Source organism: Plectropomus leopardus, chromosome 3 (assembly GCF_008729295.1).
Source record: "Plectropomus leopardus isolate mb chromosome 3, YSFRI_Pleo_2.0, whole genome shotgun sequence".
Lineage (NCBI taxonomy): Eukaryota > Metazoa > Chordata > Actinopteri > Perciformes > Serranidae > Plectropomus > Plectropomus leopardus.
In genome coordinates, this window is record NC_056465.1 from 9,656,114 (window position 1) to 9,683,767 (window position 27,654).

The 27,654-nt window shown below is 38.7% G+C and overlaps 1 protein-coding gene across 3 annotated transcripts in view; it reads left to right on the forward strand.

Moving 5' to 3' along the window:
- atp11b (ATPase phospholipid transporting 11B (putative)) overlaps window positions 1–27,654 on the forward strand; it is a 62,907-nt gene that overhangs the window by 30,648 nt on the left and 4,605 nt on the right. For 2 of the 3 annotated variants that reach the window (XR_006107305.1, XM_042514199.1), the window contains exons 19-29: window positions 192–395; window positions 2,077–2,230; window positions 2,324–2,426; window positions 2,523–2,668; window positions 2,880–2,939; window positions 3,393–3,520; window positions 4,406–4,544; window positions 6,697–6,762; window positions 7,934–8,037; window positions 9,764–9,929; window positions 22,682–22,845. Coding sequence is in view for 2 of the 3 variants with exons in the window: in XM_042514199.1 (XP_042370133.1) it covers window positions 192–395; window positions 2,077–2,230; window positions 2,324–2,426; window positions 2,523–2,668; window positions 2,880–2,939; window positions 3,393–3,520; window positions 4,406–4,544; window positions 6,697–6,762; window positions 7,934–8,037; window positions 9,764–9,929; window positions 22,682–22,845 (1,434 nt within the window). In the remaining variant the exon portion in view is untranslated. Of the gene's footprint in view, window positions 1–191; window positions 396–2,076; window positions 2,231–2,323; window positions 2,427–2,522; window positions 2,669–2,879; window positions 2,940–3,392; window positions 3,521–4,405; window positions 4,545–6,696; window positions 6,763–7,933; window positions 8,038–9,763; window positions 9,930–22,681; window positions 22,967–27,654 lie in introns of all 3 variants that reach the window. The other variant, XM_042514192.1, reaches the window with a different exon arrangement.

The window sequence follows — 27,654 nt, forward strand, 5'->3', positions numbered from 1 at the left end:
CGACAGGATGAAATGCCAGCTCAATTCATCACCTCATCCACAACAAGTCTAAAACAAAATTCTCTATCGGTTTATGTTACATGGGGAGTGTGCTAATGTGATTACAGACACGGATCACAGGAAGCTTTGCATACACAGAACATGCAACACAAGTACTTGGTTTATACTCTTTCCCTCCTATGTCTCCTCAGACTCCAAGACAAAGTCCAGGAGACCATTGAAGCTCTGCGGCTGGCAGGGATCAAAGTATGGGTGCTGACAGGGGACAAACATGAGACGGCGGTCAGCGTCAGCCTGTCCTGTGGCCACTTCCACAGAACCATGAACATCCTGGAGCTTTTGCAGCAACATTCTGATAACGAGTGTGCTGAGCAGCTCCGCAGACTGGCCAGGAGGTGAGTGTGTTTGGGATTCTGTGTTTATTCTACTCTTGACTGTAGAATAAACACAGTGTGTCTTATTATGCATCTTGAAGCCTTGTATTCTGATAACACCGGTGCTCTTTAACTGTTAGTTCAGGAGTTAGGCTTTCATTGGATACCTTTCATGTGATTGGTGTCCCATCGTTACTGTCTGCATCAGTGTAAAATGTGTGCACATCAACTTGTTCTCATGTTTTTAGAGGGCCGTTTCTGGAAATAGAAAAGTTTCTCTATGAGAGAATTAAGAAATAGGACAGATGAAAATGCTACAGTTTCATACGATCTAGCATATAAATTGGAACAGGCTGACTTGCGTTGATTACTTTGATAAAAGTCATAGGCAGAAAGGAAGAGCCATTGCTACAGTGAACGTATAGTGGTTTTTGTTTATATGCTTGTTTCCAATATATTCTTAAGTCTAAAGCTAGACCTAAATATTTAAATTTCATATGTCGGTCTTAAAACATAAAAAGGTTGGGCAATGTCTACGAAAGTGGCATTTGACAATGTCCACAGTGATATATTGTGGTGTACGATGGCATCATTGTTGGGAGGTAATCAACTACGTGAAGCTGCCCAGCAAACCAGCAGCCTTGTGCATTCTAAGGGTACGAGGGTACAAGGGTAGAAACACAAGAACTCCCACGTGTGTGAGTGTGTTTGAGAGAGAGTGAGAGAGAGTGACAGAGAGCGGTGAGGAAAAGGTGGATTGTAGCACATGTAGCACATTTCTATCAGTTTTTAATAACTTACTGTGGGGATGCTGCTATGTCATCTTTTAACCTGTCCACCAGAACCCATCATATATACCAGTGAATTTAAAAAGCAGAAAAATGGTAGAAAAAATGGTAGACAGCTCAACGGATATGAGTCAGTATTGATCGGTAATGGTGGCAAATCTTCATGATGGGGTGACAGACTTGTTTGCAATAAAAGGTACTACTTCACCCATCTGGCAGCTCAGAATTCATATGGTACATAAATCAGAATTGTTAGTTTTTAAGCGTGGAATTAATGTCATTAGCGCATTGGGTTCAGCAGCTGATGACTGACTTCCATCAGCCCAACCCTACATCATATTGCATCAGCAAAAAAAGCTGAGGTTGTGACAGTTCCTAAGTGATTCATTTAAAATACAGACTCGCTATATAAGAGGATAATGTGTCTGTGACAAATGGATGCTTAACAAAACATCTGTGTAACAAGATTATGTATAGGTGAATGGACTAACAGTAGAATCTAATATGGCATCAAATTGTAGTTGTTGCTTGCAGTCCTGAGCAATAAAGTGAAGTTGTGGTAAGATGGTCACATAAGATATTGTCTTACATTGTGGATATTGTGATATTGTAAGTGTTATCCTTTTCCTGGTTTTACAGGCTACATTACAGTAAATAGTTGTAATTATGTAATGAAACTAACCAGACTGCTATAGCTGTTCTAGTATTTGTCTTTACCCACCTTGGTCATACATCCACATAACTGATGATTATTAACAAAAAATCTGATTGTTTAAATATTTTGTGAAAGCATCAACAGTCATTCCTACAACGTCATCACAACCCCCCCCCCCCCCGTTCCTCTCTTAAACCATCTCCTCTTATATTCTGCTCATTCCTAACTTTTTTCTCTTTTCCATTGTTTTTTTTCCCAGGATAAAGGAGGACCATGTCATACAGCACGGGTTAGTCGTAGATGGAGCCAGTCTGTCTTTAGCGTTGCGGGAACACGAGAAGCTCTTCATGGAAGTGTGTAAAAACTGTTCAGCCGTGCTGTGCTGCCGCATGGCCCCGTTGCAGAAAGCTAAGGTACCAGGCCTCTGCCACACACACAAACACACACACACCAGCCAAATATGTTACCCTCATGCCAAAATGTCAATGTTACTTTATTCTTTCCAGGTGGTGCGTCTTTTAAAAACCTCTCCCGAGAAACCCATCACCCTCGCTATTGGGGATGGAGCTAATGATGTCAGTATGATACAGGAAGCTCATGTGGGCATAGGTAACACCCATCTCTCTCACACACACACACAAAATATCTGCAGTGTGTTGTTTTTGCAGTATGTCCTCAAATATATGTATGTGTGCTTGTATCCAGGTATCATGGGGAAGGAGGGTCGTCAGGCCGTGAGAAACAGTGACTATGCAATCGCCAGGTTTAAGTTCCTGGCTAAACTTCTGCTGGTCCACGGTCACTTCTACTACATTCGAATAGCTACGCTTGTACAGTACTTTTTCTACAAGGTAAGGAACTCTGCTTTTAAGAATATCCATGATAATTTAGTAATTTGAGAAGTGCTATATCAATAAAAAATGTGTAGCATTTTCCAAAACACACTCAATTTAATGTCTCTAGTAAAAAAGGTCCTCAAGAGCTCAAAAAGACTGTGTTTGGCCATGTCTCCTTTCACTGCAATGTTTTTAATGTTTCGCTCCTATACTCTGTCTTTTCTAGAATGTGTGTTTTATCACGCCCCAGTTTTTATACCAGTTCTTCTGTCTGTTTTCACAACAAGTAAGTGTCTTATCTCTCCATCTCTCCACCCTCTCATGTGCCATTGCAGTTTTGTTTGTGGTTGTAATGTTGCACAGCCTCACATTGACTTCACTGAGTGCATTCTTAATTACACTGAAGGTTCTTTTCAGAATTGATCTTGGGATGAAACAGATTGATATCCAGTTAGTATTTTATTTTTTATTTGATATTTTTCATAGGTTTCAAAAGGCTGTGCAGGAGAGAGTAATTAAAAGTTGCTGCAACATTTAAACGGTGGATCTTATGTTTTGCGTATATTGTGTAGAGATATTTTAACATGTCTCAAGTCAGGTTAGGTTTTTTTGTTTTGTTTTTTGTTTATTTGTTTTTGTGCAAGTGTGCCTTTTGTTTAAGTTTGGTTAGATAAATTACATATATCAGTTTCAGCTGATAGGTTGGTGTTAAGTGATATGGTGTCTCTGTCTATCGCAGACTCTGTACGACAGTGTTTATCTGACACTGTACAACATCTGCTTCACCTCGCTGCCGATCCTGGTGTACAGTCTGTTTGAACAGCTGGTCCATCCGCACGTACTGCAGAATAAACCTGGCCTGTACAGGTAAGTTTACATGGAATCTGTAGGTGTACACTAAATCTTAGCATTAACTGTTTGTGGAAAGCTACTTTTATCAGTTTTCTTTAAGTATTTAAAAAACTGCAATACATTTCTAAACAAAATAAAGAAACTTTAATGTGGTTAACCAAAGACAGCTAATAGGATTTTAAATTTTGGGGTTTTTTTTTAAGCAAGATCAAACAAAAATAGTTTCAGTTTGTTGTTTCTTTAATAGATTATTGGCAAAATTAAATTTTGTAATTTGTAGTTTATGTATTTAAGAAGGGACAATGTACATTCATCGACATTTAAACAAATGTAAATGCACCCAAGTTATCTGGGAAGCTAGTTTTCATTGCTAGTTCCTTGCCTGATGTGGCAAAAAAAGGCATCCTACATATATATATATATAATATATATATATATATATATATATATATATATATATATATATATATATATATATATATATATATATATATATATATATATATATATATATATATATATATATATATATATATATAATGTGGGGAAACAATATGTACAACGGTAAAGACAGACAACATTAAGATAAAAATAAAAGCAATCAATTGATCGTTACTGGAACTTCACAGCAACATATTTTTTGACAGCATTGCATAGCCTATCGATTGATAAATTAAATTTTAAATGTTTGATTAAATTCCAAGTCAACAAGTATTTGGTTGTCGTTTAGATATCATCCCTAGTTTGTTGGTAGCTGCATACTATTAGCGCCATAGTTCATTTAACATTTTTGTTGAATCAACCAGTACATTACCAGACATATTCATCACAGTAAAACATGACACAGTGCTTTGATAGTACTTTGAGTATATCCTCCAAAGATTTTTTTTTATCCTACAGGGACATTAGCAAGAACTCTCTGCTATCTTTCCGCACGTTCCTGTACTGGACTCTGTTGGGCTTCTGTCATGCTTTCGTCTTCTTCTTTGGATCCTACATACTGATGGGAGAAGACACCACACTTATGGGCAATGGACAGGTAAGTGCTTGATTGTGTGTGTGATGTGCTGTGTGTTTCATTCCGTAGAAAAGTTGTTGGCCGGCTGAGTGGATTTTCAAACCATATTAGGTAATGAATGATACGTTAGAAAGTAATGTGTGAATGTAATGATGAGTTGTCTTTTCTTATCCGTCTCTTCCTCATTCAGTCTTTTTGTTTAACGGCCTTTTACACAATCTGTTTGTCTCTATTACTGTGCCAGCATGTTTTTCATCCACTTGTTGATGAGTATATTGTGATAATTTTACCTTTTCTTCTTATCATTGTCTTCTGTGTCTCTGTTTCCTCAAATCCGTTTCCTTCTGCTTTCTCTGCTGCATATCTTTGCCATCTGTCTCTCTGTTTGAAGTTTGGTATTTCAGAAAGCACTTAGTCATTTTGTTCTCTCTCTTGCTTGTCTTTTTCTTCTGTATTTTGTTGATTTCTCCTTTTTTTCCTTCTGCCTTCACGCTGTGCATGTCTTCAGATCTTGCGAGCTAACAGGCAGCTGGTAAGAGTCTGCTCTACAGTTGAATGCATATCTCCTTGGGGGGTAAATGAGACGACTATCAGGATGATTCCTAAATATATTTTTGTCTTGCTAATGATGATTTAGAAAAAAAAAATCATACCTTTGTTCTGCAGTACGTTTACATGTTGGTTACATGTGAGTGCTACCCTGCACTACGCTGGATGACAAAACAGCACAGATTTTGTTAAACTCTTGAAATAAGCTGAATGATGGCAGTTGTATAACACGCATTGGCTCATTGATCACTGATGACTCTGGTAATTTTTTTTTTTTTTTATTCCTCCATTTTCTCTTAAAGCTATATGTGCTTTCAGTTCTCAGTTTCATGTCTTGTATTTGAATACAATATAAGTAACCCTCTGTAGAAAAATGCATTCATTCCAATTTAAATTTATTTTTCTGAAACACACTTATAGGCTTTAATATGCCTTAGAAAATCTAAATCCACCCATAGATTTATCATTGCCTGAAAACATATAGAGCACGGGCTTCAGATTGTATGCTCTATCTTGTGCTGTTACATACTTTGGATTTGTTGGATTTGAGAGAATTTGTTTTCCACCCCACTAACTCAAATATTTATATTAGAATAACAAGGGTCAGTCTGTACCTTGATTATGACAAATCTGGACAAGGTGCAAGGTTTATCAAAAGTGTCACCACTGCTGTCACTAGTGGGTTTTAAGGTGGTGATGGTAAAGGAGGCTACAGCTGATGATGGCCCATTTAAATAGATCATAAAAAGCTGGATGATTTTATCCACGACGTGGTTCCTCAGAGCAGAGGTTATAACTTCCTTTTATCATAAAAAACCCCTTCTTGTTTTGTATAGATATATACATATACTAGAACTTGAGTGATATTCCTATAAGAGGCCCAGCATTGTTGTTTGCTCCCCAAGTGTTTCTGTGGATACTTAGTCCTCTCACTATTAGTTTTGGAGTGTTCAGACTCCAGCAGGGTCCCGAATTGGCTTGCAACAAAACGATGCCTCCCACAGCTCTCAACACACAAGCAGAGCGATTCTCATAGCAAGCGGTGGCGCTACCAATGGCAGTCACACAGTCGGGGGGCGAGGCCTCATTTTAGGCATCGTATTGCCACTCAACTTGTTAACTGAGGCAGGGGTCTCTTTCTCTCTCCATTGCACAACTGAAGCAGAGTGCTGCTCCTCTTGTCTCACCTGACTCCTAAATTTCACTCAGAGTTGTGGTTTGATGGGAAAAATTTATGATTTTTTTTTTATGCAATGTAATCAGTCAATATTAGATACAGCAAGTGTGACAGGTGCTTGTGGTATCCATTATTCATTGCAGTGAAATGCCAAATAAACATCATAGATTTATTTGTGAAAGATCTGCAACCTGGAGCTAAAGTAATACTGCTGAGTCAAAGAGGAGTAGCGTTATATTTATGGGTTCATTCTTGACTGCAGGAATAGGACTTAGATTAAGTATCAAAGATACATGTAAACAAGTCGACCATACGATAATCTTACCATAATGCCATATTGTTAGTAACAGTGCTCATGCATGTAAGCGTAACCACTATTTCGCCATTTAACTGTCACAATGAAATACCGTCAACAGTTTAAGTCATTGTTTTATGTCTGTTTTATAGATGTTTGGGAACTGGACTTTTGGAACGTTGGTCTTTACTGTCATGGTCATCACTGTCACATTAAAGGTAAATTACACCTGATCTTTAATTTCTCACAATTGCATTAGTCAGTATAAGATCTGACATGATCAATTCATTTCACACATCTTTGAATGTATTTCTCTTTACATGTCAGCTTATACTCAGCTGTATAAGTTATATTCAGCTGTAAATACATATATTTTTCTTAAATGGTGATGGTTAATATTGGTCTAGGGAGGGCTTGGTTTGTATAGAAGGAGCATTTCAGAAACTGCATGTAAGCTATGTGGTCATCACAAAACAGTAAAAATCTAAACAGCCAAAGAAAAATCTGTGATTGATGAAACAACTAGTCTAGCATGTAGCACACTAAATACTTTACTTTGGGGTCAGTCAACTAAATTTAATGTAAAAAGCAATTGAATGTTCGGTTTAAAATCAGTTGTTGGAGAACATTTTTCCATAGAAAATCAATTTGTGAGTTTGTTTTTTCAGTCTGTGTGACCCCTCTTGGTCACAAATAGCCAAATGCAGTTTTAAAGGTCCAGTCTTTGGGATTTAGTGGCATCTAGTGTTGAGGTTGCAGATTGCAACCAACTGAAACATCTCCTGTGTGCCTAGCACGCAGGAGAAGTTTGGTGAGAAATGCTAAAACGCAAAAATACGGAAACACAAAAACATAAACAGCCCTATGTAGAGCAAGTGTTTGTTTGGGTGCGTTTTGGGCTATTGTAGAAACAACATAATGCACTCCATGGAGGAGGACCTGCTCTGTATGTAGATATAAACAGCTCATCCTAAGGTAACAAAAACACAATAGCTCATGGTTTCAGGTGATTGTAACTGATCAAAACACAGTTAAGAATAGTATATACTACTAGTGCCAACAAATCCCCCTGAATCCTACACACTGGACTTTTAAGGGGACTGTAACTGTGTGCATCAGCTGAGAGCTGTGTAGCATTTTCACATCCACAGGGACACACATGTATTACCACAGTCTCAATATAAAATACAGCATGTTGTGAAGTAATAAGATGATGTCAGTGGCCATTAAGAGGAACGTTTTTGTCAGGGATTTGCGGTCAAGGTCTTTTTCACTGCAGAGAGGCAGATTGCTGTGGTTTATTGATGTCCTATGTGTCCCCTGTCTCTGTGTTTTACACCTAGCTTTATTTCCTCCCCGTCGTGTGTGTGTGTGTGTGTGTGATAACAGCTTGCTTTAGAGACTCATTTCTGGACGTGGATGAACCATTTTGTGACGTGGGGTTCGATTGCCTTCTACTTCATCTTTTCTCTCTTCTATGGAGGCATCATCTGGTAAGAAGAGGTTCTTAGTTCTTGTAAGACGTTACTTTCACACTCGAAGAAAATGCTTTGCAACACGGTCTCTCTGCTCAAATGTTAGTCGCTCATAACATCTCATTAATAATCCCTACAAATACATACTGCAGAGTAAATTGCAGTGGTTTAACATAATAGATGTCTTGAAAGAAAAACAAAGTGAATTTCTAAGTGTTAAATTATTGCATTTACATTGTTCCAGAACCTTTCATGTTGGTAACAAGTGACTACTTTGATAGTTAATGATGGAAAATAGAAGTAAGTGGACAATAGTTTATATAATGGGATATGTGTACTGCTTTAAGCCTCTGAGCTTAAAATGCCTTGAAAAGGAAGACAAGACAGTATAATAATCTTTTGTAACATCTAAGGATAAATCCAACGAAAAAATGTCACCACTCTAAGAGATTGTCATATTATGTGCATCATACTCTGTATATTATATTCTTAGTATCCCCTGCATCCTAAAAAAGTCTTAAAAGGCATTCAGCTGTCTAGCTGTCCCTGTCCCCTGGACGACATGGTGAAGTTCGAATTGGCTATATCACCAAGATCTTGCAGCATGGAAAAGCTAGGAGGCTCTGTTTATTTTATGCAAAACGTTTTTCTAACTTAGCATGACGGTAAGGCAAGGCAGCGGAATCCCACAGGCAGAAGTATAAACACAAAATCACCATGACAACCTGCAAAAAAATGTATTTCCCAGTTCTGTTATACCCTCATCTCCAGCACAAGACAAAAAAACACATGTTTTGTGTTTCAGTGGACATTTGGGCAAAATTGTTTATAAACAAATTAAACTTTTTTTCCCCCTTTTTCCCAAGTCATGTATTTCAACTAATTTGAGTCATTGAAAAACTGGTCTTGAATTTCATTCCAAGTGCCATTTAAGAAGGCCTTTCAAGTCTTAAATCTAACTTGCTCTAATCTGGAGGAACCCTGATATGTACAAATTTTTCTCTGGCTCTTTGAAAACCTTTTTATAACAGAACTTGATAAAGGTATGTGCAGTGCACTTTTTGGGCTTTCAGTATTTCAATAATTTATTAGTTACTGTATTGTTAAATTAAGATTCAGTGAAATCGCATCAAGAAAAAAATCTAGCACAAGTTTCTTACTGAAATAGATTTAAGCTCTCCTTTACTTTAAACGACATCACTATTTTTCCCTTTCCTCTGAATTCCTGTTGTAGGGATTCACCTACAGTATGAGGGGTGTATAAATTATTCACATTATTAGCACATAATTAGCGCAATGCTGAGGCTCTGGATGAAACGGGCTGATTCACATCAGATTCAGCGATCTTTGCACTTAGCAGATAATCACAGAGGCTTTGTTAGAACGAGCAGTGATTATCTGGGAGTGTGTTTGATTGATCAGATGAGTCTTGAACACTTTACTCAATCCAGTCAACTCAAGAACCAGTGGGAGCCATCCCGATTAACACTGGGCTGTAATTGGTATTTGTGGCATTACATCTGTACAGGTTGTTAAATTCTGTGGCGCGTGGGAATATTTCAATATTTCTAAGAACATGACTGCAACCGCCAGTGAAAGGTGAATTTACTGTGAAGAGGCAAAGAGAGACAAGCCAGGCTGCTTGTTGCTTACTTATAAACTGCTGACAAGAAGCATTAAAACGGTTATCTGTTTCCTGTCTTCTGCAGTATGTAACCATTGTGTGCCTTCCTCTCCCCTCCAGGCCGTTCCTCCATACCCAGGACATGTACTTTGTATTTGTACAGCTGCTGTCCAGCGGTTCAGCGTGGTTTGCCATCATTATCATCGTCATAACTTGCCTCTTTCCTGATGTGGTGAAGAAGGTCTTCTACCGGCATCTGCAGCCCACCAGCACACAGAAGAATCAGGTAACATGGGGTACAGGGGGAGAAAGTCAAAGAAGACTTTTATATGTTGTTTTTAGGGCTGCACCTAACAATTATTTTTTTATCAATTAATCTATCGATTATTTTTTAAATTAATCTATCAATTATTTTTTTAATTGATCTAACTATTATTTTTTTATTACTGGATTAATATAACAACGATTTTACCGAAAATAAAATTTTAAAACTCGTCATGCACTGCAGGGCATTATTCCCCAATCTGTGTTTTACAGTCTGATATAAAGTCTCTTCAAAATAAAATTAATGCAAGAGCTTGTTCCACTCAAGTAAAAGGAATGTAGTGCATCTACATTGCACTACAATCAATCCAACAGCAAAATAAATAAAACAATGTTAAATACAAGACACTTTCTGGAGGAGTAACAAAACAGTTACTCTTTGTTACAGTAACAAACCTCAAATCTACCAGTCCAACAAAACATCTGACAGTAAAATTAGTGCAATTTGAGTAACACTATAACTTTTCTCTAACAGAAAAAAAACTAGTACATTCTTTCTGTATCAAAATAGTCCAGCCATAACTGGGCCTTAAGGCATACCGCTGCCTGCTGATATGAGTGCTGTATTTTCATATTTATAAGCACATATCCACTCATTTATGAAGTTATACAAGCTCCCGCACAGCTGACAACCCCGTCCTGTAAATGTTTCAAACTAAAATGCATTGTATCAGCAACTGATGGCATTCTGTCCACAGAGACACAGTCAGGTAGCTTTTGTTTTGAAAGGGAAGCAAGGAAGTTGAGGTAAAACAAACATCTTTGCATTTCCTCATCTCTGTGACAGGGAGAGACTTTAAACTGCAATATGAATTGGTATAGAGTTAACAAATGCAAATGTTGCGTAAAAAAACGGCAAGCCACCGTTTCTCTAGATGTGCTGCGGCTGACACGCAGCTCAGACGAGCAGTGTGCACGCTCTAACTTGATACACGAGCGCCAAAACAAAAAAATAACACGCTTGGTGCTGCTCACGCTCTCCTAAGGCGCGCTGTGTGAAACGGTGCAACGCGTTGACACACGTTATATGAATCAAGGTATTCACGTAATCGATTACGCCAGTTACGTCGATGCATCGCCCCAGTCCTAGTTGTTTTGTCTGGGAACTTTTGCAAAGAAGTCCAGCCATTCTTGTGAACTGGATTAATCTTGGTCCAAAGCAAGGATTTTCTTTCAAATTGGCTGGGCTTTAAAGAGCCTCATCCAGCATTTATCTGTTTATTTCCCAGAGGTTTCACATGCCCAGCTCCCTGCTGGCCTGACTCCAAGTAGTCACTCTTGGTCACAGTAATTCTCAACTCACTGTTTGACTAGTTTCTTAGCAGAAAACTTTTCTATATTCTCCTGGGCATCCATTCTGCAGAAGCCACTTGGGGAACAGCAGATGTTTTGTTCTTTTCCAAAGTTATCTTTCCTTATTTCTGCTCTCAATGGTAGTTTTGTTATGGTAATCTTGAATGTGTGAAAGGAATCCACCCAGACTCTCAACTTGTATTGTTTTAGAAAAAATGTTTTCAAGTGACTGAAGCCAAAATTACATCACTTTTGTCAATGTTAAATGATGATTTAAAGAAGGCTGAAAGGCAGGATGAGAGAAAGAAGTCAGAAAGAGTATGGTATCCGGTATGGAAAGCAAACCTATAAAAGCTCATGAAGAAATTCACAATTTGGCAAATGTTGCAATGAAATCAAAGCATGTTTTGCATTCACTTGAATCAGACGGTCTAATTGGATATGAGCTAGTTCATTACTGTAGTTGTAAGATAATCATACCAACTGTTTTAGGCGAAGAGTGCTAAAAGGCTATTTCTATAGTTCTGGGTTTATCTGTAAGGTCTGCAGGCTTAAAAGTAAAACTCATTAAAATAATGAAATGGCACAGGGGAGGCCAAACATATTCCAGTAGTTAAACTGTCCTCTGTGTGCCGTGTTGATTTAATACTTACTCCTACTTGTATCACAAAGATGGAAATAATATTTCCTGTAATGAGAGCCTGGAGGAAGAAAATAAAGTAAAATGTCAAGGTAACACATTCTAGCATCAGGAAGGAAATGTTGTTTGTGTTACATGGTTTAAACAGTTTATTATTTTCTCAGCCTCTGTGGTCAGGAGATACTTCTGTACAGGAACAGCATGGTGTTCAGTTGCACACATGCTCTGCATTACTTTCTGATCCAGTACATGCATAGACAAACACACAGTGTGCATGGTCACCTCACAGCAGATACATGCTGTTATTGTTAATGTTTTAGTTTAATCCGTCTTCCTTTTGAAACTCTATGGAAGCCCATCTCTGCCAATACAGTGTACATATTTAAAAAAATCCTTGAAGTCATTATTATAACAAACATTGTCATAATGATGACTTAGTGTCTCAAGATAGTCATTTAGTACCGCAAAATAGTGTTTAACTTTCTCAAAGACTGATTTATCTCTAAATAATAATTATAAGTAGGGATCGCAACATAATGAGAAATTTCCTCAAAATGCTAGGGCTGTCACAATGGAGGAATTCCCTGCAGTGATTGGCACAAATGTACTGATTACTTCCATTTTTTTGTTGTTGTTGTTTTTTTAATTTCTGTATTTTTGCTGATTTTACTACTTTCTACATACGCTTTATCTTTAGGCTATCATAAGGTACATTGTTACTTTTTAACAAACAGATGTCACAGGTTCAAAACAAATTAAATACTTGTTCATTGTTAAATGCAGAACACAGAAAGACAGTGAGGTACAATAAGGGGCACAGTGTTTTTCTAAGTTGAGACACCTTGGTGGTTATGATACAAAATTATACAAAATATTTGTGATTTTATGTATAATATGTAATGTTCTGTAGTAAAAACACTGGCTGAAGGTAGAGTACTTATTTGCTTTACTTGCTTATTTGGGAAGGCTGAAACATGTCGGGAGATTTGTTATTGTTGGTCAGCAGGATGACAGCAATATGTCTTTGTGGTAGTTGTCCAGCCTCTCCCTCACTGTGATTGGATGGCTGGGGAAAAAAATGACAGTGACAAGTATAGTTGTTGCAGTACACCGGTTTTGAGGTATACTGTGGCATAAAAATTAATGGTTATCTTGCTGTGTACATTTGCTTATCTACAATATTTTAAAAAAATGCACCCAGACAGAGAATCTTTAGAATCTCTAGACATACACTAGACATAACTCTCGTCCTGTTTATGAGAAAAATGAACAGCCTTTTCCAATCCTATGTGGTGTTTGTGGCTTCTACTCTAACCTTTGTCTCGTTTTGTCTTTGTGTGTATGTTGGTGTGTGAGTCTGAATGTAGGTACGGTATAAATTGCGTGTGTGTGCATGAGAGCTTGATATCTAACCCGTCTGTGTGTGTTCTTCCTCCTATCCTCTCTGTGTATTCTCCCGGCGTAGATGTATTCCAACCGTGTGGCGATAGGTGATGACTTCATCGCTCTGCAGCCTCTGTCCAGAGCCAAGAGCCAGCTGGGCAAAATTAGGTAGAGGGGATGAGACGGATTCAGCCCTGGGCTTAAAATGCGCCTTAATATTAATTTAAATAGAATAAGTATCCTGGGAGTGCTTCATTCAAAAGCAATATTTCTGTATTAGTTGTTTTTTGGATAAATCTTTGTGTTTTTGTGAATGATCAGCAAAGGTTAACTAGTTTGTCCTTTTTCCCTGCAAAGATGCTGCTCCTTCTAAATTTGATTTCAGTTTCACTCGTTTAGAAATATATATTTGAAATTAGAAACCACAACAGTCAGTTTTTCAAAGTTATTAGGAGTTTGTTTCTTTGTATCACACATTAACATTTAAATTAGCAAAATATAATTGGTGCCGCAAAAGGCAATTCCATAACTTTCATTGTACCGTCTAAACCATACATAACTCTGCACTGTGTCTCTTTACAATAAGCTTGTGTTCTTCTTCATGTACTTGTGATGCAAATTTAACATTTAACATTAACTATATATGGTAAATAATATACTTGAGAAGTTTATACCAGATATTATTTAAAATGTTTTAAACGTCTTAAACATTCTGAAGCATTTAGCTTTAGATTACAGATGCAGAAGTTGAGATGCTTTTCAAAATCAGTGTTATAATCTTAGCGTCTAAAAAGTAGAAACATTGCTTTAAGAATCAAGCACTCTTTTATTATCATTCAGACAGTACTGAAATGTTCTTCCTCCCAGGTCTGGACTTGATTAAGTCCTACTGAGGCCTGTTTCTAACACTGGCAGTACACTGACTATAGAGAAGTGTGCTGTTAATGTTGGAACAGTTGGTTTTCTGTCATATCTGTGACTGCATGCCTTGTACAAGCCAATCAGCATTCTCCGTGATTGGGATGGGAGGGCAGGGGGCTAAATATATTTCAGGGCTTTGTGGGCTAAGAGATAATGTAGAAGACTGTGACATCAAGCAATTCAGCCGCTGCATGTTACAGCATGGTACCATCATCACTCCCCTCAGTGCATGAACACACAGATGAATGAGTGAGTGAATGAGTGGCCTAATTTCTACTCTTTTCCTTGACACTTATAGTGTGCTGGCAATGTTGTCATACAGGGGCTATTTGGGCACCTGAGTCATTTTGACTGTGACATCCTGCATCTGCATTAGTCCCAAATCAGTGCACCTGGTCAGACCCGCCTCCTGACCATCAGCTTGTGATCTTCTCATACAACTGCAGTCTGGCATGCCACACTCATGTTAAAGTGACATCATACAGACAGTCGCATGGTGCAGCACATCGAAGTACCCCCTCTTAGCATGGTCCGTCCTCTCCACATATGCCCAGTCAAAACCCCTCGAATTGGGTTCAGTGCTCTGAGACACCCTCCTCACCTCAGAGTTCAGAGTACCTGCATGGTTTCAGCAGACCCAGAGCACAAGACTAATGACCCTCTACAGCTGCATGACAGACTCTTTGACAGGTCCGAGCTGCCTTATACAGCAGCATGATGCTGTTCTGTTAAAAGCATGACTGATGGTTCATTATTATCATCACTGTTTTAGACTGATGACTTGAGGATCTTGTGCTATCATAGAAGGTGTCATTATAAACAAGTTACAAGGGAGATGGTAACCATGGTGTGAGCTCCCTGCGGAAAAGGGAAAAGACCAAAAGCCAAAAAAAAATCTTGATCTTGGACAGATCAGTCTCTGCTAGTGAACATGTAAACCGTTTAATTTTGCTGATATGTAACTTTCCAAGATCAGGTGAATTGATCTTGTAAATGTATTTGGATGATATTCTTTTATCTGTATTTTAGTCGTGCCGAGGGGTACAGCAATTAAGCCCCTTTCCCACAACACAGAAAAAACCCCACTTACATCCACTATAACATCTGGCTTTTGTATTGAAAAGGAAAGGTAACGGTTGGCATTCACACCCAGGTGAAATGAGTGTGCAGTAGTCTGGAGTATTGGGGTATCAGCAGTGATGGAGATGCAACAACTAGGTGGACACAGTAATTTTAGCTCCTCTGCTGGCAAGATGCGATGACAACCATCAATATACTCCACCAAGCAGTGCTTAAACATCGTTCCAAATTAGTTGGCAGCGAGTTTGAAGGAGAGACTGAATAAGTAAGAGAAATAAACTACTATATACTGTATATACTGCAACATTGTCACTGGCATCCATGCTGCTTTCTACTGTTTACTCATCTATTTTCTGGCCTGCCCACGATGTCAAACATTACACATCAGGGAAAAACGCAAAAGCATACTCCTACAGTCAGTTAAAACCATTCTGGGGCATTTTTGTCATTTTCTGACATTATATTAGCAAAACATTTATCTGGAAAATAAACTGCACTTTAAATGATAATGAAAATAATAGTCAGTTGCAGACCTAGTATGCTCCTACAGGCTAATATTTGCTGCATGCATGTCTTTCTCTTTGCAGCTGAGTGGCATGTTAACTCGTATAGTTCAGTAGCACTTGCATATGCTACTACGTATTTATAAAAAAATAAAATAAAAAAAGCTTTTATTTTACGGTTATAGCGCTTTACATGACACTTACTTGTAGTTGCCAGTATGTGAACATTGCTAACACTAATGCAGTCTTATACAACTGCCCTCCAATAAATCCTACCTTCACAATCGTATTAATAATCTTTTCTGAAAAAACAGTTTTATAGAGGTGCTAATTCAACTGGTTCATTATTTTAGAGGTTGTAGTTTGTGGTGCTGTTGAACTGTTTTGCATTTCCAATATTTAATAAGACACAACTCTCAAAAACAGTTTCAACACAAACTAAACTTTTGCTACCTTCATAAAGGTACAATTACTTGCAGTTGTTTTAGCAAGGTGAAGATGTTGGTGTAAGATGCTGTCAACTGATTTTATATTCCAGTTTACCAACAATGAAGGCAATGCAGGTCCCATCCCATAAACTCAGTGCACAGAGACAAACTGTAGACTGACTGATCACATGTGTTTCGTGCATTATGGGAAGGGAAGGCTCAAAAAGCGCATTCTGCAAAGGACGTCCTCTTTCCTCAGTTTGAGTAATTTGTTTTTTGGATTGGTAGAACTACATAACATGCTCTTACTGGGTTTTAAATCAAAGTCTGTTTCCATGTTTATGTGCTGTATAATGCAATTTATTCAGTTCTGTCGAAAGAGTTCCAGTATCTATCAGAGTCTTTTTTTCTTAATTAGATTAGAGAGTGAGGTAATCGCAAAAGAACCCAGAGGGCTCTCCTGGGTTTTCTGCTGTTTGCCTACTCTATGGCTCTGATAGATTCAGCAGCAGGTTAATTGGTTCGGATGCTAATAGATTTGCTCTTATCTGCACTAGAAGGATGCGTTTCCCTCGAGACATCTTTCTTCCGCCTGCAGCTTTTTTCTGTGTTTACTTGTCGCTGCTTTTGTGAGGAATTAAAGCCCTCCTCCAGTTACCTCATCACCCTCAGTCAGATTTTCTGACAGTATTCTTCTTAAGCAATGATTTATGATTATCTCACAGTGCCAATTAAGATGAGGTTCAGGTCTGTAGCAAGGGAATAAGACCTGGGATGCACATTGGTGTCTTGTGTCAAACAAAAGAAAGCAGTGGCTCTTATTTGCTTTGTAAGCCAAAAGTTTGTTCTCATCTCTGTTGCTATGAAGAAAATTGTTGGTGAGGTCACTTTAGAACGGCTTTAAAAAGGGGACCAGCATTGATTTGGTCTCTATATACTCTGTATTTGTATTTGAGCACACTTTAAGGTGAGGGTCAGAAATATAATTAACCGCCCTCCTACAGCGCAGCCTGGACTGACTTGCTGACTGACGGACTGCTTGCTTACTAACTGACTAATTAACCTGCTGTTTGGTAAATAAGCAGCACTGAAAAACATATCCACTGTATCTTCAGTCATTTGGTCTCGTATTGAGTCCATAGATTTACAAAACAAAATAACGCCAAAGGTATGATATCATTTCAAATCAAAAATATCATTTTAAAAATCAAATAAAATGTATTGTATCAGTGTGTTGGGCTGCACAACTGATCCAATATTAATCTCTATCATGATTTTTGGCTCTTCACAAGCCAGAGCCCTGCTGCAAATCAAATTTAAGTACTTAACTAAATAAGAGCCAGCCCCTACTTAAGAAGAGGTGACATGGCGCTTTGTGTGAAGCTTGCATAGATAACCCTCAAAAAAAACTCTAGAATGTTGCGGCTACAGTCCAGAGTGAAAGAGTAATGAACAACAGAGAGCAGACAGGTATAATGAAAATCAAATGTCAGGAGCAGGAGGCGAAAAGCCAGCCCCTCTACACAGTTCCATCATTAAGAAGTACTTTGGATTAAGAATGCATTAGACTTGTGTCTCAGCTGCAAGGCAACACAGCTTGTTCAACCACCTACAGAACTTCATAAACTGCAGTACAATATATGCATGAAGAACAACAATAATGTCGCTAACATTTCAGTGTACCTCACTGAATCCCTGTGCTGCATGGCATCAATCCAGACATCCATAAAAACAATACTGTACAGCACGTCACAGTGTCCATCCAGCTCTCAACGATGGAGTGAAATAACCAATGCAATCACATTCCATTTGGCCAAAGATAAGTGTCCAATAAACACGTATTTATGTTTTGCTCTAGGAGGTGCACTGAATTCAGGTGATGAAGAACCTTATTATGCCTCTGCAGCAGCGACAGATGTGGCCAGAGGCATTATATTTTCAGGTTGTCTGTATATACTGTCTGTATGCAAAATCCTTAGGGACTTTCACCAGATTTTGCATAAACATCCACTTGGACTCAGCAATGAACTGATTAGATCTTGGTTGACAAATGTCAAGGTCACAGTGAGCTTTTACTGTCTCATTCTTGTGAACGCAATATCTTAAGAAAACTGGGGGGGATTCCTGTAATTCTAGTTTTAAGTCTTATTTTAAGACAAATATTTGATAATTAGCAAGACTTCAGCTCAAGATAAAAGTGCTCTGTTGTTTTAATTTTGTGTAAAAAGCGCAACAATTTGCAGGCACGGTTGCAGGAATACTGTACAACTTGGTAGTCAAAGCAGTGCTTTGTTTATTGACAGACACAAGAACAGTTTCTTTCCCTGGGCCATCAGAATGCTAAACTCAAACAGTTCATCAATGTGAATTGACCTATATCCATTCTGTGCAATAACCTAAACATTAGTCATTCTGTGCAATAGAATGCTTTCCTCTGAGCAACAACAATGGGTAATTTCTAACCTATTTTAAAGTATTTATTAGTCATTTATCTATGTATGTGTGCCTCATATTTTTTTGGTTTGTGGAGTTGTTTTTTCCATTTATAATTATAATTCTTGCACTGTTTTCTGAAGTAGCACCTTCAAATTCTGTTGTACGATGACAATGGACTCTTTCTATTCTATTCCATTAAAAGTAGAATAATCGTGATAAATAATCATTCTCTTAATATTGATCAAAATAATCATGATTATAATTTTGGCCATGATTGTGCAACCCTACTAGTCCTACTAATTTTCAAAATATGGACTTTTTTTCAAAAAATGGTAAAAGGAAGCTCAGCCCATTACTTAAACTGACCTAACATGGGAGCAAATGACTACTGTGGATATGTTTGCGGTGTGATTGGTTAGTTAACGTGCTTGCTTTACTGGTTATGTTTCTGTGTCGATGTCTGACCTACCAGTAGTCTACCTGGCTGACTGATGAGCTGTTTGACTAGCCAGCGGGGCTCACTGTAAGCATCTTGTGTCCTTCAGATGGAAGAGGGTGAGGGTTCAGTCGGCCCAGAATATGACCCTGTTAAAGCCCAGCGGAGCCCAGGGGAGGACAATTGGCACCTGCTAGCTGCTTATCCTCCCCCTGCTGCCCCCGGCCCAGACCCCTGCTCCCCTAGGTAGTACCATGATTTCACTCCCATTGCCCCCCCTCGTATTGTCACTGCCCCAGCATTATGGCTTCACCCGAGGACCAACCAATCCTCTGCACCCCTAAAAGCTGCAGTCAACCACATATGTCCTTATATTTGGTTAAAAATAACCTGCGCCTTTAGTCATTCACCCATGGCTGTATGTCACAGCTGCCCCTGCACTGCCCTTTTATTTCATATGTAAAAATGCTATTTCTGTATGTCTCTGTTGGTCTCACTTCCTGTATGAATGACCCCACCCTATCCCACCTAATCACAATCACTTCCATCCATCCCTAACTTTCCATGAATGACCTCATCCCTCCCTACACAGATCTGACTGACCCTGTATGTCCTCCCTCACAAAACCATCACTGTCCCCATCCTACCCTGGTCTTAATTCACCCCTGACCTGGGATCAGAGTTTAGAGAGAGAGAATGCTGTTGGCATGCTGACTTTCATTGTCTTTGCTGTATATTTGTTCAACCATGTAATCCCACCACGATAACATTCCATATTGAAGCCTGAATGATATATCATTGTCTGCTTGTAAGTATTCAAAGTCTCATATAATCCCTTTTCTGTTTCAAGTATGATTTTTAATTTATTTTCTCTTATGTTTTATAATTTAATACTTTCAGTGGTTTGATTTCTCTACATACAGACCATGTTTTGTTATATATCAAGCTGAAAACCCAAGATTATAACTTTTTTTTTTTTTTTTTTTAGGTATACAGTCACCAAAAACATGTCGACAAAGATACTATGCTGTCTTAGTTGTGTAAACCAGCATAATGTGCTAAACAAAAGGACAGCAAAAATGAACTTCAGCTGAACTCTAGCTATTATAGTATATCAGCCAGGGGATGATGTCACCCATATAGCCGTCATGGAGGCTTTGGTCATTTTACGAGAAAACCTTCAACTCAGGCGTTCTTTTCTTAGAAACCTTCAGTTAACAAGAGAGCTATTAATCTTGAGGTTTGGCCTGGTTTTACCCTGGGCATCATATTGCTGCTGTGTCTATAGAAGTAAACAAAAAAACAAAAAAAAAACACCAAACAGCTCTTCAGAAACGTACTTCTCTCTGGTTTATCTCTCTTGTAAACAGCTCAGGAGAGCAAGTTTTATTGTAACACAGCTGCCACTAAAAACTGCAGTACCTCAGCTGCCATTGCTTCTGATTTATAAGCCCTGTGATGACTGATTGCTGGTTTGCAGATTGATGCGATTGGTAGATTAATGCAAGCTAAATCAGTCATCTTGAAGTGATAATATGGTCATACCAACAAAATACACCAAGCACACTACACCAACAGATAAACACTAGTATAGTGGATAGATTATCTACCATGGCTACAGCTGTGGCTTGGCTGCTGCCACTGCTTCTACTGTGGTTTGGACTGTGAGTTCAGGATAATCACATTCTACAACTATCCTCTTTGCTCACTGTTGTCTTACAATAGTGAACAAATCTCCTTTTCCTTTTTTCAAAAGGGAAAATAGCAATATCTTCTGAGAGGAAGAGCAAAACTACGCATTTATTATCCAGGGGACACCTGATCCTGCCAGAATAAATCACAGTGTCCTGTCTGTGTTTTGCTGTTGCCAGCCAAGAAGCAGAAGTTTGGTCTAATGCCAACAGCGTCTCCAATTTCTGCTGCAGAGAAATGTAACAGTGGCAACAACTCAATCCAAAACGCTGTGGAATACATAGGTTACACATTCATCTACAAAATACAACCAATTTGGGATATATCATAGAAGCCAGCAAATGATTAAGTATGGAAGTTTAGAAATGGCTTCTGACAAAGGTTATGTTTTCAAAGTACCTCGACTTGCTGATTGTAGACCATAATAACCATCTTAGCGTTTAATTAGCTCTCCATGCGCTCAAAAAAAAAACTGCAGGTTTTTAATACTTGCTTTACCCCAGAGCTAATTTTTTAATATTACACACATCTCCGGAAATGATACTTTTAATTGAAAATAGGCAAAAGTACAAATTGAAGCTTATTTATGAACCTAATCTATAATTATGCTCTCATGGTATGCTGTAGAAAAGGAGTGCACCGGATGGAAAGTTACATAAGTGTAACCTCACACTCTGTCTTTGTCTCTCTTCACTTTCCCTCTTCTCATCTCTCTCTTGCTCTCGGGTGCTGACTAAGGTTAACAGAGCCACCTGACCCTGCAGGTTTCTAGGCAGCAGCTTCATTCAGATTTGTATACCAATGCATCATTGGCTCATTGAAAAGTCAGATTAGTCATAAAATAAAATATATTTTCAGAATTATTATTCAGGCAGTGACTATGTTTACATGCGCAAAATATTACAGTTTTTTCCCGTATTCCGAGAAGACAGTATTCCACAGATCGCGATATGTTGTGTCACGACATGTGGTGAAACCTTCAATTGATTCCAGAGGCACTGCATACATGTCCAAAAAAATAGCTCCTGAAACCCAAATAATACTGCCATATCCAACATGTCCTGACTGGAATATGCTACATTCGGAAAAAGGCCTAATTCAGGATATCCAAACTGGATATGCTGTTAATATGACTTGTATCAAATTCACAATATCGTCATATTTTGAATAATAATGGAATTCCAGAGTCCACGTAGACATAGTCAGGGAGAGGTTTCTTTGAAGTACATGTCAGCTTCTACATTAGTTTCATCCTGTTTTCACATATGTGAAAAGGAAAAGATTGCTATGGATGAAAACTTTTTGTCAAACTGATATGACCTATGAAGCTGTCATTACTTATGTGAAAACAGATGTAGGTTGGATATCCCAGATCTGTGTCCACTATAAGAAATCTAAAATAAAGGCATTGTAGGAACTGCAAGTTTAACATCTGTGGAAATGAATAGTTGCTTAGTACTTCAGTCTGATGTGATTTCCAAACATGGACAGTTTATCTGCTTTACAACCACCCTAAAGTACACTGCAAATCATTTTGATTTAACATTTGGAACTTATGTTTCTGTTTTCTCAAAAACATTTTAACAGGGTTTATGGTTTATGTATTTATTTGCAACATTCAGCACCTTTTGTGTCATGTTTTGAGTGTATTACCTTGGATCATTCTTCCTGTGACAGCATGCAATATGTCATCCTCCAGTCATCCATCATCCTGTCAGAATGTGACAATGAACCTGTGTTGCACTGGTATTAATTTCCGCTCTTTTTCTCCTCTTTCTCTACTCACTTTTTTCCTTCTCCTTTGCCTGTTCCCCTTTCATGCCCTGTTCTCTTTACTCTTCTGTCATGCCACCAACTTTTCACCTCACCATTTCCTTTTCCTGCTCTTTCTCCTCCCTCCAGTCTCTATCAGCCTCCCAGACGCAGGCCCTCAGCTGTGTGGAGTCCCTGTGCTGCTACCAACATGGGCAGAGCGGCTGTTCCCGCCTGGCCCGCCTCCTGGAACAAATGACGGGGCAGTGCCAGGCCGGCACCAACCATTGCCACGCATCCAGCCGCAGCAACAGGTGGGGAGGACGACGACAAGAAACAATGATAATGAATCCCGATGAACCCGCACCACCTCTTGGTGCCAAAAATTTGGGCAGCCCTGACTGTTTTAGCCCATAATGTGGCTACAACTCTACTGTAAGTCTTTCTTGTTCAGATCCTTTGCAGGTTTAGCATACAGTTGTAGGGGAGCAGGGCTTCAGATGGGTTGAAGTCACTGGTTTTAGGGTGCAGCTTAGCAGGAGTTTGGGATAACAACCAAATGAGGACTTGGAAGTTGTATATGTGTGGATCAAGCCATCATGGACTGCACTATTTTGAGTTTCTTATTTCCATCAAAGTCTGTTGAGTGTCAACATTTTGATTAAGCAGACAGAAAGATGTGCTTAATCTTATATCCTCTGTAGTGTACTATAGAAAATATAATAGTACACCTTGTAACCAAAATAAGAGACCAATGACTGAATGCGTTGCGGTGGCCATGCCTTCTACAAAGCATGCACATGTGGATGTTTGGCGGTCTAGCCAGGGAGAATTTGGATTCCAGTATTTTTATTAAGCCCCCTCACATTCAAGATCTGTAGTCACATACAGGCACACAATAGGTCTAAATATTACACTATGTAACCTGTCTTGTTTATGTATCCCCTACATTAAGGAGGGTCTGTCTATTAACCCATGTGTCTATGTCCTAATCATCTATGCTATGATCTGTCGTTCTGTCTGTCCTGTCTGTCTCTACTATTTCTGTTTGATATATCCTTAAAATCAAAGAGTGGTGTCCAAATTAACCTGATTAGGTAGTTTTCAAGGAAAACTGTTTAATTTGAAATGCACTTTAACAGATGACACCAATATCTATTTGTCAATTATTAAGTTGAATTGTTAGCGATAGGTTGACTCCTATATTGTCTTGTACTTCCACTTGTTCCACTTGATCCAGATAACAAGTTGGTCAAACAGTACATGATCAGAAAACTGAATTTTAATGTGTTCAAATTTGTGGACCGTTCATCCCAAAATCAAAAATACACGTGCCCCCATACCTGTATTGCTATTTATTAATCTAGATTGTCAAGTTTGGAGATGGTAAGTGTTGGCAATATCTGCCGTAGAGATGTCTTCCTTCTCTCAGAACTAGATGGCACTCGGCTTGTGGTGCCAAAAGAATACATTTAAAAAACTCAACAGCAATGTCAAGAAATCACAGCCGAAGTGCCGTTTTTGGCACTTCCCCCAGAGGTTGCTTAGTTACATTTTTGTCAAGGAGGACATAATTTATTCATTATTATCACGCTGTTACAAGCATTAGCCTCTTGCACGCTTCCTTCTGCACACAATTCAAGTGCCATGTAGTTCCATAATGTTAAATAGAAGGCAGACATCTCTCTATTCCAATACTCAGCAGCTCACAACAAAACAATATAGATTGACAAATAGCACCACAGGTATGAAGAAAACTATACATTTTTTTGGATTAGGGGTGAACTGTCCCTTTAACATACGATTGAAGAGATGTGGAAATGCTTCATAGGTGACGTGTTGTGGCAACGTAGCTTCAAGCTGCATTTTGCGATTTTGCATTTAGGTAGCCCTAAATGGCAAAGCGGGTGAAACGTAACATGATGTCAGTGAGCTCTCAGTAAGTGCAGATAAAACTTTGTTCTCTGATGCAGCTCCACTTTGTGATAAAAGATGATAAAACATTAATAACTAGATTTTTTGGGGGGGGGGGGGGCCATGGGTTCGTACAGAGTTTTTGCCTAGTGCAGCTTTAAAGACGAGTAAGCTGAGTTCACATTTTGCTGGGCTGCCCAATCTGCAGTTTCAGTGTTATTGTGTCTTTTGACTCAGTGGGGTCATTGATTAATTGACCTGATTGTCCCTTTCTGCTGAGCAATCAATACTCCCCAAAACAGCTTGGGACTCTCAGTATTGATTACATCAGTAATGAAGATGTAGCATTCTTGTTCTTCTTGTGTGACTTTTGCAGTGGACGTTGCACAGAGGCACGCATGTTTGTTTGTTCATGACTGTGCGTGTGTGTGTTTGTAAAGGTAATGACAGCATGCAGGTTAAACAAGGGATGCGCTGTTCCTCCCTTCAGCCCCTCTGGACAGCAACCTGCAGACCGAGTGGTCAGGTAGAGTGTTGCGTCATCCCAATCAGTCAGGCAGGGGAGATACAGCAAGTAATCTTACAGTAGACACATCAAATTGTGACTTGCTAGAACATCTCTTTGTAACTAATTTTATTCTGCGCCAGGCCTGTGTGCAAATAATTAACATTTAAGGCATGTTTTCCACTTTGATTCACCCAGTCAGGAGAATAAAATGGGTCCTACATATTAATATTTATGCCCTTCATTATTCCTCAGACAGAGGTGGGTGGGATATGCTCCATGAAATAATCCATTACAATTGTTGTCAGGGTCACTTCACTGAAAGAAAGGAAACCATTCCGATCGCTTCAGGGTCAAATTACCACTAAATGCATCATTCAGTTTAGATGAATTTCTTCCTGTGGGAATGATTGATTTGTTTTCTGACCTTGGCACGAAGCAGCCAATTGGATTCTTCCAACTGAGCAAACAGCAGCCAATTTGTACTCCCAGAAGGATAAACATAAACAATGAACATAAGTAAAATGCTCTGCTTAGGTGCGCTTTACTGTAAACTCAACTTATAGAATTGAGGCTGAATATGAAGGTTTTGATTTTATCCCTTGTTTTCCTTCTCTTAGTGTTACCTTTCTTCTCCTCTCCTTGTCCTCCCCTCACCTCAGCACCTCTCCTTTACTTTAAACACTGCTTCATTTATCCCTCCCCTCCTTCTTCTTTACCTTGTGGGTTTGAGGAAATAAAGTAGAAAACCACAAGAATGAAAGACTAGTGAGACTCAGCCCACATTTGGCCTTAATGCTAGGATACTGCCATAGGGGAACGGGAATGTATCCACCCAGTCCTATATAACATATTCAATGACTCGAGGGGGCATATAGCAATCATATTTACCAAGTTATATTAATACATAAAGTATTTATCTGTTATATATTGGAAGCCCAACTGTAGCTGGCTGCTTGACTTGGCCTGTTTTTGCAGCTCTGAAAGCTGGTCACAGCTGAATCATGGCTAGGGGCAACAAAACGGGAGCAGACACGGATGTCAGGAGTCAAAGAATGAACGAGATACATGCCTGTGTGAAGTTGTCAAATTGACAGCTGGGTCTCCATCCAAATGTCAAACAAATTTTACTCAGACCTTTAAATGTTAGAAAAATAAAACCCAGATTTAAGAGGCATTTTAATTGGCATTTTTTTAAAAACCTTTTTTAAAGGAATACTTTACTCCCCAAATGACCATTTGCATAACAGTTACTCACACGGTGTTACATTGAATTTGTGAAGAAAACTTTGTTCGGAGAACGAAGAATTAAAAAAAAATAGAAAATTATTGATGAATAGAAGTCATGGAGGTCTACATTTACCAGCAAAAATATATCAAGACATCCGTTTACAAGCTCTCACACAATTTGTACAAATACAGTAAAATCCAGGTTTCTTTTATCAAGTCCTATACCCAGTACTTCTTGAACAGGCAGCTCTCTCTGACAGCTCTCTTCAAAGCCAAGTCATTTTACCTCACCGAACACGGGAGCTGGTGGTCTACTTGTCAGTTAGATAGTTTGTGTTATTATGTGACTCTGGTGAATCCGAACTAACCCTTTAAAACACCAAAGTCACACAATAACACAAATAAAGTAACTGATCAAGGCAGCAGTAAACCAGCAACTAAATACAACTAAAATAACTATTTTTGTCAGTGTTTGGTTTTGAAGAAAGCACAGATAAGGTTCTCTTTCAGTTCAGTTCCCTGTCGAAAAGGGCTCTGTTAAGAAAGTACTGAGCATACGACTGGATACTCTAGACTTGGATTAAATTACATGATTTGTTGAGTTTGTAAACAGATATTTGGATAAAATGTAGCTGTTGTTAAATGCAGTCGCCTGTGACTTCAATTCACTAGGAAATCTCACCTTTTATAGATTCCTTGTCCACCAGACGCATTCGAGAAGGACGTTTTCTAAAGTTTTCTAGACAAATTCAGCATAACTTGGGGTGAGTAGTTAATAAATAAATTATAATTTGGGAAGTGAAGTACTAAAGACTTAAAAGACTTAAAGACTAAAAACACATTTTATTGATTTTATTGGGTGCAGCAATTAGCAGGTGTATATTTGGGGAAAAAAATCCAAACATTCAAAGCTGTTGAACCATCCTTCGTGATTATTTCATTAACAAATAAGTCTGCTTTAAAAACCAGTTTGTTGAATATTGGACATTTGATTAAAAGTTTAATTAAAATGTTTATGTTCTCTAACTTAATACATCATAATTAAAAAAAAACAAACAAACAAAAAACACTTGGATGAAAACTCAGCAGCTGTCTGATATCCCTCGCTCCTCATCCTCTTCTCCTAGAACAAGGGGATTCTAAACCAGAGAGGCTGCTGGGAAATGTAGTCTCAGAGAGTCTTTTTTGGTACTTCCTGTATCGATTAGCCTTTTTTTACTGGATCCTGAAGCCTTATATGTGCTTCTGAGAAGAGGCCAACTTATGGGGGCGTGCTCGTTTTATAACCAGGGGTGTTCCAAGTGGGTGGAGTTTACCGTCTCTGCTGGTTATAATGACAGTCTATGACTCCACCTGTCTTGTCCACTGCAGGTTACAAAACAAGAATGCCCAGACTCTGTCTTGTTGCATGGGGGCTGCTGTTGCCTTTGGTACTTTGTATACAATGTAAACCTGTATGTATCTGTGCCCCCTC